The sequence below is a fragment of the Myotis nattereri genome (genome assembly GCF_964212035.1).
Source record: "Myotis nattereri genome assembly, chromosome: Y".
Classification (NCBI taxonomy): domain Eukaryota; kingdom Metazoa; phylum Chordata; class Mammalia; order Chiroptera; family Vespertilionidae; genus Myotis; species Myotis nattereri.
The window spans coordinates 31,028,065-31,042,414 of NC_138094.1; the positions used below are offsets into that span (position 1 = coordinate 31,028,065).

At 51.5% G+C, this 14,350-nt stretch overlaps 1 protein-coding gene across 1 annotated transcript in view; it reads right to left on the bottom strand.

Annotated features, from left to right (window-relative positions):
* Nucleotides 1–1,086, bottom strand: part of LOC308512414 (centriole and centriolar satellite protein OFD1-like) — a gene marked incomplete at both ends in the record, with an annotated part of 32,899 nt that extends 31,813 nt beyond the window's left edge. Inside the window, one exon of the mRNA XM_081082173.1 lies at nt 925–1,086. Coding sequence (XP_080938299.1) covers nt 925–1,086 — 162 coding nt within the window. The remainder of the gene's footprint in view (nt 1–924) is intronic.
* Between the last annotated feature and the right edge of the window lie 13,264 nt (nt 1,087–14,350).

Here is a 14,350-nt window from a genome sequence, read left to right on the forward strand (position 1 = left end):
CGACCCCCAGGCCTACGATAGCGGCTAAGGTCAGGGAGACGAGTTCCCGTTTACCTCGATGGGAGAGAGGGTAGGGATCGAACTCTTCCTCAAAGGCATTAGCTTGGTAGTACATAATCTTAGGAACTAACTGAACAAGAATACAGTAATCTCGGGAGCGGTTGAAGACCTGAGCTGCCAGACATGGGGTGAGCCCCGTACTACAGGCCCACCATCCCCCCGTTGGGGGTACTAAGTAATAGTTTAGGAGGGAAGGGGGGGCTAAGCTCTCGCTGCAGAGGTGCTGGCGGTCTCTCGGCACTTGTCCTATGCATGTGCCCTGTCCTGAGACCTCAGTGAGGGTCAGTTTCCCCTGCTGCCCCCAAGAACAATGATCATGACTGGTGGTGTTGGTATAGTTTCCCCAGAAGGCTATTCCCTCATAGTAGGGTGGCCCCGAATTCAGACAAAGCCAGCAGGACTCAGTTAGGTCAGATTTGGACATGTTCAGAAAACTATAGGCTCCCTCTACTAAACTTAACAGTCTCTGGCCAGTGCCAGCCTCTGGGTCCATGGAGTCTGCCAATTTTTCTCTGGAGAGTGGGCTGGTCCCTGTGGGTGCTGGGGTTGTGACGTAGGGCTCCTTTTCCTAAGAGATCTGTCGGCTAGACAGGACGGGATTTGGCCCCACTGCAACTGGTGGCCTGTAATCCTGTATATCTAGGACTACCTTAAAAAGGAGACCATCATCATGGTGCTCTTTATACAACCGGAGCCCCCACGTTAATCCCCAGCGCCACTTGTTCAGCTCGTAGGATTGCCCCATCGGGGTGAAGGAGATACTCAACGCATTAGTCCACCCCCTATGTCCAGAAGATTGGCTCTTATTCCTCTGGACCTGGATGAGCTCCCACTCAGGGGGCTGTCGGACCCAGTGTACAGTACCAGTTGTCTCACATCCCCAAGTAGCACAGAAAAACTCTCGCTCTGACCCACAGTTACCACCACGCCCTTGTCTATCCTTGGGGCACACACAGAACGAGGTTCTGGAGAGGCTTTGGCGGTTTCTAGTACCGCTGCAGCCCGGAGCCCAGGAGGGTGGGTCATCATCGAAATGAGTCTCAGGTCCCCGCTGGGAAGTGGCTATAGTTTCATGGGGAATATCCCAGTCAGGATTCCCAGCAGCCATGGCACAGAGGTCTGGTGTTAGGTCTGGCCACCAGGTCCCTGGCGGGGCTACGCTGGAGGTTGACCAAACTGTCTGCCCGGTATGGGGGGACAGTACTTTCCAGGTTAGTCTCTTTGGGGCATGAGGGTTGCTACTTATCAGCGGCAGGCTCAGCAAGAGGATGAGGGCGGCGGCGAATCCGCAGCTTGAGAGGGTTGCCGGTGTTCTCCACAGTCCATCCGTGGCCATCATCTTCTGGAGGAGGTGCTCGTTTAACGTGGGAGGCGTGGATCCAAGCGGCTACGCCGTCTACCTTGACTGCTGTCGGGGTTGTCAGTAGCACCAAATGGGGTCCTCTCCACCTTGGCTCGAGATTAGCAGCCCGATGTCGTCTTATGTAGACGAAGTCTCCGACCTGGAACTGGTGGGGGACCTGCAGCTCTCCTGGTTGGTAGAGGGCAGCCAGGGGAGTCCACACCTCCTTCTGGACGGTTTCAAGGGCCTTCAGCCTGGCGAGCAGGGATTGAGGGGTGTGAGTATCTGTGGGCATTGACCATGGGTCAGCGGCCAGGGGCGGAGGGGCCCCAAACAGGACCTCGAAGGGGGTCACTCCTAGGGGGCCTGGGGTATTTCGCGCGCGGAAAAGGGCAAAGGGGAGGAGCACCGTCCAGTCTGCCACGCCAGTCTCTAAGGATAATTTAGTCATAGCCTCTTTTAATGTTCTGTTCATCCTTTCTACCTGGCCTGAACTCTGGGGCCTGTAAGTACAATGTAACTTCCAATCCGCCCCTAGTATCTTGGCCATTCCCTGACTTACCTGGGCAACAAAGGCCGGACCGTTGTCTGATCCAATTACCTTAGGAATTCCAAACCGGGGGAAGATGTCTTCTAAAATCTTCTTGGCGACCACGGTTGCAGTCTCCCTCTTGGTAGGAAAGGCTTCTACCCAACCTGAGAAAGTATCTACAAAGACTAGGAGATATTTGTAACCGTATCGGGCAGGTTTCACCTCGGTGAAATCTACCTCCCAGTAACTTCCTGGTCGGTCTCCCCTTAGTCTCTGTCCCGCCCCGACTTGGGACGGGTGTATATTTACCAGTTGGCACGCCTTGCATTGCTTGGCCACTTCCTCCGCGAGGCGATTGAGTCCCTTGATATAATGTCCAGTTGCCCGGCTGGTGGAACAGAGGTGTTTGGCCCCCAGGTGGGTGAGGCGATGTAGTTGGCGGAGGTAGGCAGTGGCCGCTTCCCTTGGCACCACCATTTTTTCCCCCGTGGTCCTCCAAACCCCGAGTTTATCCCTATGGTATTTCTCTGGTCTTTTAAGCAGATCTTCTTCTTCTTCTGGGGTGTAGTGGAGGGCTCCTGACTGTAATGCTGTGGGGCCAGCAGCAAGGGCGAGTATCTGGGGCCCGAGGGCGGCCTGCCTTGCCTCAGCATCCGCCTTCCTGTTTCCCACGGCTGTCTCTGAGGTCCCTTTCTGATGGCCGGGACAGTGAATAATGGCTACTTCCCGTGGGGCATGGACGGCCTCTAAGAGGTCAAGGATCTCTTGTTTATTCTTAATCTCTTTCCCCGCCGATGTGAGAAGGCCTCTCTGATGGTATATGGCCCCGTGCACATGAGCAGTAGCAAAGGCATAACGGCTGTCAGTGAAAATATTGGCTCGGCGGCCCTCTGCAAGCCTGAGGGCCTGAGTTAAGGCAATTAACTCAGCTTTCTGAGCTGAAGTCCCTTCGGGCAAGCTGCTAGCCCAGATAGTTCGGTCCCGATCGACTACAGCTGCACCCGCTACCCTCCTACCTTTATGGAGGTAACTACTGCCATCTGTGAACCAGGTAAGCTGAGGCTCTGTCAGGGGAGAATCCTTAAGGTCTCTCCTTGGTCCCATCTCTTCTGCCAGGATGTCGTGACATGAGTGTAGAACTTCCCCACCCTCGGGATTCACCTCCGGCAACAATGTAGCCGGATTGAGGACCACCGGAGCCCCGAAGTGGACTCGTTCTTCGTTTAGCAGGAGGCTCTGGTAGTGAGTCATCCGGGCATTGGACATCCACCGGTCCGGTGGTTGCCGGATAATGCTCTCGAGGGCATGCGGAGCCACTACAGTCAGTTTCTGCCCTAAGGTGAGCGTGTCCGCATCTTTTACAAGCAGGGCAGTGGCTGCAATTGCTCTTAAGCAGCCCGGCCACCCCCTGGCCACAGGATCTAGTCTCTTGGACAAGTAGGCCACCGGCCTCTTCCAGGGGCCCAAGGTCTGAGTTAGGACCCCTCTGGCTACCCCCTTTCTTTCGTCTATAAACAGGGTGAAAGGCTTGGCTACATCCGGTAACGCCAATGCCGGAGCAGAGAGGAGGGCCTTCTTAATATTGTCAAATGCCTTTTGATGGGCCTCCCCCCATTCGAAGGGATTCCCTTGTTTTGTCAGCGGGTAGAGGGGCTCCGCCAGGGTTGCAAAACCCGGAATCCAGAGGCGGCAAAATCCGGCCGTCCCCAGGAACTCGCGTACCTGTCGGGGGGTCTGTGGCCTAGGAATCTGGGTGACCGTACTCTTCCGGGCCTCAGTGAGCCATCTCTTCCCTCCTTCTAGGGCATATCCCAAATAGGTAACATTCCGCCTGCATATCTGTGCCTTCTTGGCCGAGGCCCTGTACCCCAAACGAGAAAGCTCTAAGAGCAAAGCTCTGGTACCTGCCTCACAGTCCTCTTTCGTGGCTCCGGCGAGGAGGAGGTCGTCCACGTATTGAAGAAGAGTGACGCGTGGGTGGTCCGCGCGGAAGGCAGCCAAGTCTTGGTGAAGGGCCTCGTCGAAAATGGTGGGGGAGTTCTTGAATCCTTGGGGAAGCCGAGTCCAGGTCAGCTGTCCTGTCATCCCCGAGTCAGGGTCTCTCCACTCGAAGGCGAAGATATTCTGACTGGCAGGGTGCAGCCGTAGGCAGAAGAAGGCATCCTTTAAGTCTAAAACTGAATACCACACGTGAGACGGAGGGATGGCACTCAAGAGATTGTAAGGGTTGGGAACCGTGGGGTGTATGTCCTGTACCCTCTTGTTAACTTCCCTCAGATCCTGCACTGGCCGGTAGTCATCAGTTCCCGGTTTCTTTACGGGGAGGAGTGGAGTGTTCCACGGAGATTGGCATTTGACCAAGACCCCTAGATGTAGGAGACGCTGGATATGGACCTTGATTCCCCTCCAGGCTTCTTTTGCCATGGGGTACTGCCGCACCGCAATCGGGGTTGCGGTAGACTTAAGTTCTACTACTACGGGGGGCCGTTCGACGGCTAAGCCCATCCCCGCAGTTTCAGCCCAAGCTTTAGGGTATTGCTGTAACCATTCCGCTATCCTCCCGTCCTCTTGGACTTTATCCTCAAACAACCGGTGTTCATCCTCGAGTTGAAGTGTCAAGAGGGTTATTGGTTCCCCATGTTGGGTCAGGGTCGGCCCTCGTGGGGTGAAGGTGATCTGGGCCCCCATTTTAGTTAACATGTCTCTCCCCAGAAGGGGGGCTGGGCACTCTGGTATTACGAGGAAGGAATGAGTCACCCTTCCCGTGCCTAAATCCACCATCCGGGTGGTGGTCCAGGGGTATTGTTTATTTCCTGTTGCCCCTATTACCCAGGAGGTCTTCTGGGAGACCGGCCCTAACGGTTTCTTGAGAACTGAATACTGGGCTCCCGTGTCCACCAGGAAGTTAACAGGCTTCCCCTCCACCTTAAGAGTTACCCTAGGCTCGGGGAGGGGATCCGAGCCCCGACCTCTTCAGTCACTATCTTCCTGGAGTGCCAGTGCCTTTTTCACTAGTCTCTTCGGGCACTCCCGCTTCCAATGCCCTTCCTCCTTGCAGTAGGCACATTGGTTTTTGCCTAACGGCGGCCTGTTGCCCAGGTTACCTGCCCGCCTTCCCTTTTCTTTCTCCTGCAGTTTATTTTCTCCTATCACTGCGGCCAAGATACGAGTTAATCTTTTCTCTTCCCTTCTCTCCCTCTTCTCTTCCTTTTCCTCCCTCTCCTTCTCCTTTCGCTGCTCTTTTTCTTCCTCAGTCTCTCTCTTATGATACACTTTCTCTGCCTCCTTAACAAGGTCCCGGAGGGTAAAGTCTTGCAGCCCCTCAAGCCTCTGCAGCTTCTTCTTGATGTCTAAAGCTGACTGCCCTATGAAAGCCATGGCTACCGAGGCTTTCTGTTCCTCCGAGGTGGGGTCAAAGGGGGTGTACCGCCTGAACGCCTCCATCAGCCGCTCAAGAAAAACAGAGGGCGGTTCAGTGGGCCCCTGGACGACCTCTCTTACCTTAGCCAGATTTGTGGGGCGCCGTGCTGCACCTCTGAGGCCGGCCACTAGGGTCTGGCGGTAGACCTTCAGGTGCTCCCTACCTTCTGCCGTGTTAAAATCCCAGTCCGGTCTGGTCAAGGGAAAGGCTGCTTCCATCAGATGGGGGAGCTGGGTTGGCCGGCCATCGGGGCCGGGAGCGTTCTTTCGAGCCTCCAGAAGAATCCGCTCCCTCTCTTCTGTGGTGAAGAGAGTCTGAAGTAGCTGCTGACAGTCATCCCAAGTGGGCTGGTGAGAGAACATAAGGGACTCGACTAATCCTGTTAGGCGTTGTGGGTCTTCTGAAAAGGGAGGATGGTTAGTTTTCCAGTTATAGAGGTCCGCTGAGGAGAAGGGCCAGTATTGGAGCGGCTGGAGCGGGGCCGTCTCGTCATCGTCCCCGCGAGGGGGCGGGGGCCCGTACGGCCGAAGCGGACAGGCCACAGTTGAATCTGGGGATGTGGGACGTCTCTTTTGGCTCCGAGTTCCCTGGGCCGGTCCCTCTGCAGGGGGAGCAGGGGGTGCTAAGGGCTCTGGTCTCTCCGGCGATTCCGGCTGGAGAGGAGGAGGGTAAGGGGGTGGGGAATCCAAGAGGAGAAAATCAGCTTGAGAGTCAACCAGAGGGGGTTTCGCCTGACTTGTGGGAGGGGTCCGGGCTACGAGAACCCGGGAGGTACCGGGCGCCAGCCAGGGTTTTAACCAAAGGGGAGGGTTTTGGACTAGGTCCTGCCATACAACGATATATGGCTGCTGGTCCGGGTGGCCCGCCGATCCCGACTGAAACACTTTATTCTTTACTGCAAAAATAAGAGATAGGTCAAATGTCCCATCCGCCGGCCACCCTACACCTAGGGCTGGCCAGTCAGATGAGCAGAAAGTCTGCCAAGGACTCTTCTTGACACTGACAGAGAGGTTGAATCCCCGATTCCGGACATCTTTCCAATGCGCCACTGTAAGAGACAGAGGGGTGCTGCTTCCTTGGCCCATGTTTCCTAGATCAGAGAGGAAAAGCAGAAGACAAGCACAAAAAACAAAAAGAGACACGACGAGACACCGAAACCACACGAATCTGAACAGACACAAAACGGCCGCTGAGGGGTGATACCCCTCCCTGATGTTGGTCCGGCCGGACACGCGAGTGCCCGTCGCCGGACCGCCAGAAGTGACCAAGACCTCTTGGTCACCACCCGATCCTGGGGCGTCCCCCAGGGTGGCAGTTTTTCTGGTCGAAGACCCTTCAACCAGAGGAGCCGACTCCTTACGGAGCCGACAACCTGCCTCTTCAAAATGAAAACCGAAAATAAGGACGAACAGAAGACAAAACAAACACCAAACGACTCCGGAGTCTGCTTACCTCCAAGACCGATCCTAGCGCTTGAGGGGGGTCGCCAAATCCCGGACGAGCCCCCAAATGTAGGGTCCCAAGACCCCCGGTGTATCCGACGGAAGAGGCGACAGCCCCAAGTCAAGCGCGGAGACCAGAACTTGATGCAAAAGCAAGAGGTTTCTTTTATTACAAGCGCGGCGCAGGGACTCGCAGCCAGACAGGCAGCAACCCGAGGGAAGTGCTGGCTGACCGGAGTCCTGAGCAAGGGCAAAGCATGAGCTTATAAAGGCAAAAACCACACGCAGGTGGCCTGGAAAGCAGGAATTTGGTTTAACAATCACCTCATAATTCATTTCTCACAAGGACAACCTATGTTTGTAATCGACTCATTTCCCAAGGACAGCAGGAATCCGAGCTATCAGTTAACCCATAACTTATCTCTTACAAGGACAGGCTTGGTTTCGTAGCTGACTCTAGCTGACTCACTTTCCTGGGGGGGGGGGCCTCGGGTGGTCTGTCTTGCATTAACCGACCCCGGGAGGAGATAACATAACTTTGCTGTGACTAAACCTGAGCACCAGGGTTTACGGAGAAGGTCAGCTGGAACACAGGAGGAGAGAGAGGCTTTCCTCTCAACCTTGTATTTGCTGGAAGATTTAGTTAAGGAGGGGGAGTGGAGGTTTCAGCGGCCTTGGTCCTTTCAGCTCCACCCCTACTTCCTGCTATCACTGGCCAGGGCGGCAAAGGCGCCTGATTCTCCGATCATGGCTGGGGGGCAGGCCAAAGGCGGCCCCAGGGCCGCCTTTGCCCTGCCCCCCAGTTCTTAGCTCCCCCCTGGGTTTCCGACCACTGTCAGTGGCAGGGGGCTTCTTCCTGCTTTCCCTTTCGCCTCCCTGCATTGTGCCTACATATGCAAGTTAGCCGCCATCTTGTTGGCAGTTAACGGCCAATCTTTGTTGGCAGTTAATTTGCATATGGCCCTGATTAGCCAATAAAAACGGTATCGCCGTATGCCAATTACCATTGTTCTCTTTTATTAGTGTAGATTAGGATACTCCTAAGGCTTAGGAAGAGCCACACTCAAGGGGCCAAAGAGCCGCATGTGGCTCGCGAGCCACGGTTTGGCGACCACGGCCCTACCCGGTTTGGCTCAGTGGATAGAGCATCAGCCTGAGAACTGAAAGGTCCCAGGTTCGATTCTGGTCAAGGGCATGTACCTGGGTAGGGGGTGTGCGGAAGGCAGCTGGTCGATGTTTCTCTCTTATCGATGTTTCTGACTCTCTACCCTTCTTCCTTCCTCTCTTTAAAAAATCAATAAAATGTATTTTTAAAAAAATGCTTATGGCCTTTTATTTTCCAGGACTAAAGGCCTGATGCAAGAAATTAGTGCATAGGTAGGGTCCCTAGGCCTGGCTGGCAATCACGGCTGATCAGGTTCCCTGCTTTCCTGCTCCCTCATGCACCACCACCACGCGGTTCCCCCCTCCCCTGTTCCTGCTTCCCCCTTTCCTTGCTCCCTCAGTAACCCGCCAACACCAGCTCGCTGCCTGCAATTTTCTGTGCGACCCCCCGATGGTCAGCCCACATCATAGTGAGCAATCGAATTCCCGGTCTCCCGGGCTAACCTCCAAGGAAACACTTTGCATATTAGCCTTTTCTATATAGACAAAGTCATACAAGAATGTAAGAATGCCACGTAACCTAGGCAAAAATGAGAAATGCAACTGAAGGATGCACAGACCTGGTTATAACCTATTCAGCATTTATATTTCAGATATACTTCTGAAATATATGTAGTAATGAAAACACATTTAAACCAATTCTATTCCTGATGTTATTTTACATGTAAAGTGTATTAGTAAATTATTCTCTGCCAAGATTAAACATTCACCAGGGACTGCTACATAAATTACCCATACATCCAATCATGGGACACTTAAATGGAGGGTTTCAAGGAACTTTTCGGGTCACAGGAAAATGCTCACTATACAACAGTGAACTAAGAATACACACACACACCACTGTGCCAATAATAGCTGAATCAGAAAAGACTCTCTTCCTCTATGTTTTTATGGGTTTTTCAGATAGGTATAAAGTGTTCTGTTTTGTTTTTTAAGTTACGAAAACAATGGGGGAGAAGGAAAAACTCAGTATTTCCCCTGATAAGTGTAAAATACACATCTAACTGTATATAGTAATGAAAACACATTTGAGGTAACCCTACTCCTTGCTGTTAATTCATACTAATACGTATGTGCTGCCCAAGTGAAACCTTCAGAGCTTTCATTATATTTTAAAGAAAAAAGCTGTCATTCTCCAGACTATTGTACTGTAAGCAGCACACAATGCTTATTATATTGTCTCAATATCCTTCATCCAAACATGACTATTACAAAACCACGTATTAATTCAAGAACCTACAAACCAGTTTCACAAAACTTGCCTTGTTGCTAAAATGTTTTCATTTTATACAGCTACTCGCTCCTACCTGAATGTCAGTCAATAAATCTATTTGAATATGAAGACCGGGCAAACTCTCAACCGTTTGAGAATGCTTTCCAGGATAACGAGTTCTACAAAACATAAAAGCGTCACTCCCCAATACCACCTGCATATCATATTATTTTTAAAACCAAGACCCGGTGGGTTTAAATGCGGACTCCCTGTTACCGCTTCCACTTGTAAAAGTTACAGAACAGATATGCCTCAAGCCGACACCTTGAGGGAGTCCAGGATACCTCGGCGCTTGAAGGTCTGGGACAGCTTTGTGCGTAGTTCGTCTTGACTCAACACGTCATATTTGGGGGGCACGGTGAGCTGGAAGAGAAGATGCCAACGGTTACCAGGCAGGCAGCGGGCACGGGAATTTCTGAAGACGGAACAGTGGCTGACCTGCGGGAAAGCGGGAAAGCACGAAAGCCCAGCGGGGACGGCGCTTGCAGGACAACAAGCAAGAAGGTTCGCCTCCTCACCCGCGCACCGGGTTGGTGCTTTAACGGAAACAAACAAGATGCTACATCTCCTCACGTGTGCTCCCGGTACTTTTTCCTCACCTGTCCTCAGAGCCCAACCGCGGGCCGGGAATCAAGAGGAACGGGTATACCTCAAGGCTCTCCCGCCCACTCGAACTAGGAAATGGCGGATAAACACATTTCCTCCCCTCGGCTTGCCACGGATGAGCGGGTTGTGTACCGGGCGCGACTCTCACCAGCGGCTGGAGAGTAGAGATACGGAGCGAGGCTGTGAAACCCGCGGCCCTGGAAGTGGAGGCACCTCGCGGCGGGTGGGGGCCTCACAGCCGATCCCGCCCTCTCCCTGAGACCCAGCCAGCCCAGCACGGGAATCCGGGAATCCGGGAATCCGGGAACCCAGAGCTTTACAGCCAAGTCAATGCCAACAACCGCCGGAAGCTCCGCCCACTTCTCGCGAGAGCTTGGCCTCCGAGTCCCGCGAGGACCCCTGGGCTAGAGCTAGGATTGGAGGAGAAGCCATGTGCTCTGCACCACATCCGGGGCCTGCGGGATCTGGGTGTTAACCCTGTGTCTTCATCCTGTTGGGCCTAGGGCGCTGGACCCAACCTGGCTATCCCCTGGCCAGCTGGTCCCATCACAGCCCAGGCATTGCACCCAGCGAGCTCCGCCAGCTCGGGCTTTGCTTATTTTGCCTTTCATTAAGTCACTCAGTAACCACGGCACTGTTGCCTTTTGGGACCCGAAAACCCTTTGTAGGGGGCTCCGTCTTGTGCACCGCCGGGTGATTAGCAGCATCCCTGGCCTCTCTGCCCACTAAATGCAGCGCCTCTTACCAGTTCTGACCTTACTGAATGTCTCAGACATTGCCTGATGTTCTTGGAGAGGCAAAAGTCACTGGTTTAAAATCAGTGAGCTAAACTTTAAGTATCTACCTTTTTATCGTTTTTTGGTTTTTGGTTTTCTTTGTACCTCTCCCAAGGAGTAAGGACATATTTTCCATTGATTTTAGAAACTGGAAGGAAGGGGGGGTGGCAGGGGGGGGGGAGTCAGAAAAACACCAATGTGAAAGAGACATCTATAGGTTGCCTCCTGCAGCACCCCCATTCCACTCCACTGTGGGCTTGGACTTGCAACCCAGGTATGTGCCCTTGGCCAGGAATCCAATAGGTGACTCTGCTGCTCAGGTTGATGCTCTAACCACCGAGCAACACAGGCCATGGCAAGTACCCACTCTTGTGCATACCGAGGAAGATAAAGGTAAGCTGGCTTACCAAGATGCTATGGGTTAAAGGGGCCACATGGTAACCTGACAAGCTCAGGGAAGGCCTGTATGATGGTCTTGCAAACTCAAAGACCTGAAGTAACCACAAAGGACGATCTGAAATTAAACTTTAACCAAAAGCAGTAATAGTGGGTAGTTACATTCTAGGACAGTATCTTCACTGAGCCTATCTGTCTTTTTGCATCTATAATAACACTAGAGGCCTGGTGCATGAATTTGTGCACATTGAAAGGAAATTAATTAGAAGAAATATTTTAATATCCCTGTTCACCCTTTCTCAATAATAGAAGTGTCAACCAAATTCATGATCGACAATGACAGATTGAAATGCATGTGATTGCTGCCAATGAGAGCTTTATATGTATCACCCATGTGCGAGTCAACTTACCCTTTTATAGATATAAAACAAACTTGTTAATTAGAGCTGCTTTCTGATTTAGCTAAACTTTTTCCAGCCCAGTGAAGCACTCCAACTTCTTTTTCAGGTAATTGTCAGCAACACAGCAGTAAATATCAACACGAAGAAGCACATTATTATTGTAGATCACGCAGGGAGAACAAAGGGTAAAATATTTAATTTGCAGCAGTGTTTGACTATATTTTGTGCAGTGAAAAAACCTGAAGTCATTTTTAAGGTCCACCATTTCTTTTCTTTATTTCTTTTTGAGCGGGGGAAGGGGGGGGGGTGGAGGGGGGTCGGTGAGGGCCCACCATTTCTCAATTCTTTTCAGTTGGGTCGAGTTTCTAAACTTTCTAAATCTTCATTTTCTGTTTAATGAAAAGAAAATAGGATTCTACCAAGTCTCCGATCTACCTACTCCACGACTTGTGTGAGGATCAAATGAGATGAGGCACAGGAAAATACTTCACAGACATTTGGTTAACTGTGAATGTTTCTACCTGGCTATAAAGCAACTTGTGTTCCTGGGCTGAAGAAACTTCTAGGAGGCTAGTCGCTAGGGAGAGGAAGCTGGGCATTGCGACATAACGTATTACCCTGACGGCAGGACACTTAGCATATTAGTCTTTTATATAGATAGACTAGTAGCCCGGTGCACAAAAATTTGTGCACTCGGGGGTGAGGGTGAGGGGTGGGGTCAGACCCCTCAGCCCGACCTGCGCCTTCTGTCATGTTCCTGGACCCCAGCCACTCCTGGCCTAGGCACAGGCCTACAGGCTTGGGGCGGCCTGGCTCCCGAGGCCCCATTGTATCAAGAGAACAAAGTCGGCATTAGTTACTGCTCTCACTGAACCCAGTACACTGCATCTGTGCGTACAACTGCCTTGTTCATGTGCCTGCTTCGCCCTACTGAATTACTAACATCTTGAGGACATTGCTCTGTCTTATCCTGCTTCAACTTCAGTGCCTGGCCTGGTGCCAGGGACCTGAGAGGGTTTGCTGAGTGAGTGAGTGAGTGAGTGAATAATGGGTGAGTGAATGAGTGAATGAATGAGCGAGTAAGTGAATGAGCAAGCAGCTACGAGGCGGGAACTTCTGCCGCATTGCCATGACAATGCGGCAGAAGTTCCCGCCCCGCTCCCAGGTGCCTGCTGCAAACCCAGGGAAGTTCCCGCCCTGCTCCCAGCCACCTGGTGCCCCTCTCCTGGCTGCATAGTTCTCGCCCCTCTCCCGGCTGCCTGATGCAAACCCCGGGAAGTTCCCGCCCTGCTCCCAGCGGCCGCACACCCCTCTCCCAGCTGCATAGTTCATGCAGGGCAAAGGCGGCCCAGGTTCTCCACCTTTGCCCTGCCACCCGGCTCTTGCCTGCTGCCTGGGTTTCCGATCACTGTCAGCATCAGGCAGCTTCCTCTGTCCTTCCCCTTTCGCCTCCCATCATTGTGCCTATGTATGCAAATTAACCGCCATCTTTGTTGGCAGTTAATTTGCATATCGCCCTGATTAGCCAATGGGAAGCATGGCAGAGGTACGGTTAATTACCCTTTTGTCTTTTATTAGCTAGGATACCCTTGAAATATCTGGGTAACTTGTAACTTCCCTTTTTCTGGGCCCCTTGTGGCACAACCTAATGTGCTTGGGCTCCCAGACAGTTACCACTAATTCCTTCATTGTTCTCATGTTAATTGTTGACTGTTGGCTATCCTACACCCTTCTAAGTATGTGTCTATCATTTTATTTTTTATCCAGTCCCACAGGTTCTCTCCCTCACCCCCAAGCCCCCTTTGGTTTCTCCCGCCTCTCTAATCTATCACCAATGAATTTCTTGTAACCTACCTATGTCTCCTCCTTTGGTTGTAATGTATAAAAATAGAAGAAAACCCGCCACTCTCCAGAGCACTTTCCCAATCCATTGAGGTACTGCTTCCAGGCACTTGTCGACAGTTTGCTCAAATAAACACCAAATTCTTTACAGGTTTGAATGTTTCTTATGTTAACACGGTAATAAAACCATAGCCAGAGAATGGTATAAGAACTAAGATGCACTGAAGCCTTGCGGGTGTTGTTCAGTGGTTAGAGAATTGCAGCATACCCAAGGGTCCTGGGTTCAATTCCCAGTCAGAGGTACCTACTTTGGTTGCAGTTTGCTCCTCTACTCCCCTAATCCCCAGATTGGGATAATGTGGGAGGCAACCAGTTGGTGTCTCTCTCTCTGCCCTCACTCCCTCCTTTCTACTCTCAGAATCTTTCTCAGCACCAGGTCCTGGGAGTCACTACCAGTTGATTAGAACTGGCTCAGGAAAGGAAACCCATTTGCCATTCCTAGTCCACTCCCTTTTCCATTATGCAGCATATCCTCTTTACAGATGAGATGAAAAACAAAATAAAACAGTTTAAACATCCCCAGTTCCTTCACTAGCTTTAGTGCAGAATATTCCCTAGGCTAGATCCCACCCTTCTCCCAACACACAGTTCAGTTATTGATTCTTTTAAAATGTGATTCCCAGAACTGAGTATGGTCCCCAGGATGATATTATTTGTGAAGAGGACATTGTCTTCTCTTAATGCAACTTAGAATTGCATTAGCTTTTTGGGACCACTGTTTCAGACTGCTGCCTCTTGTTGAGCTTGCAATAAACGAAAATGTGTTTTTGTAGATGCACTGGTCTTAAACTAGGTTATCCTGTTGTGCAGGTTTTTTTTTTTGTAAAGCCCTAGTACGAGACTTTATTTTGCATCCTATTAAATTCTGCTTTGTTAATTTCCCACCTAATTCTGCTAGTAGGGGAGATATTTTTGAATCTTGACTTTTGCCATATAATAAATTTGTGGTCTTTAGCATGTTATCTTTGTTTTTATCTGTTTGTTTATATTTTTACTAGTGGCCTGGTGCATGAAATTCATGCACGGGGGACAGTG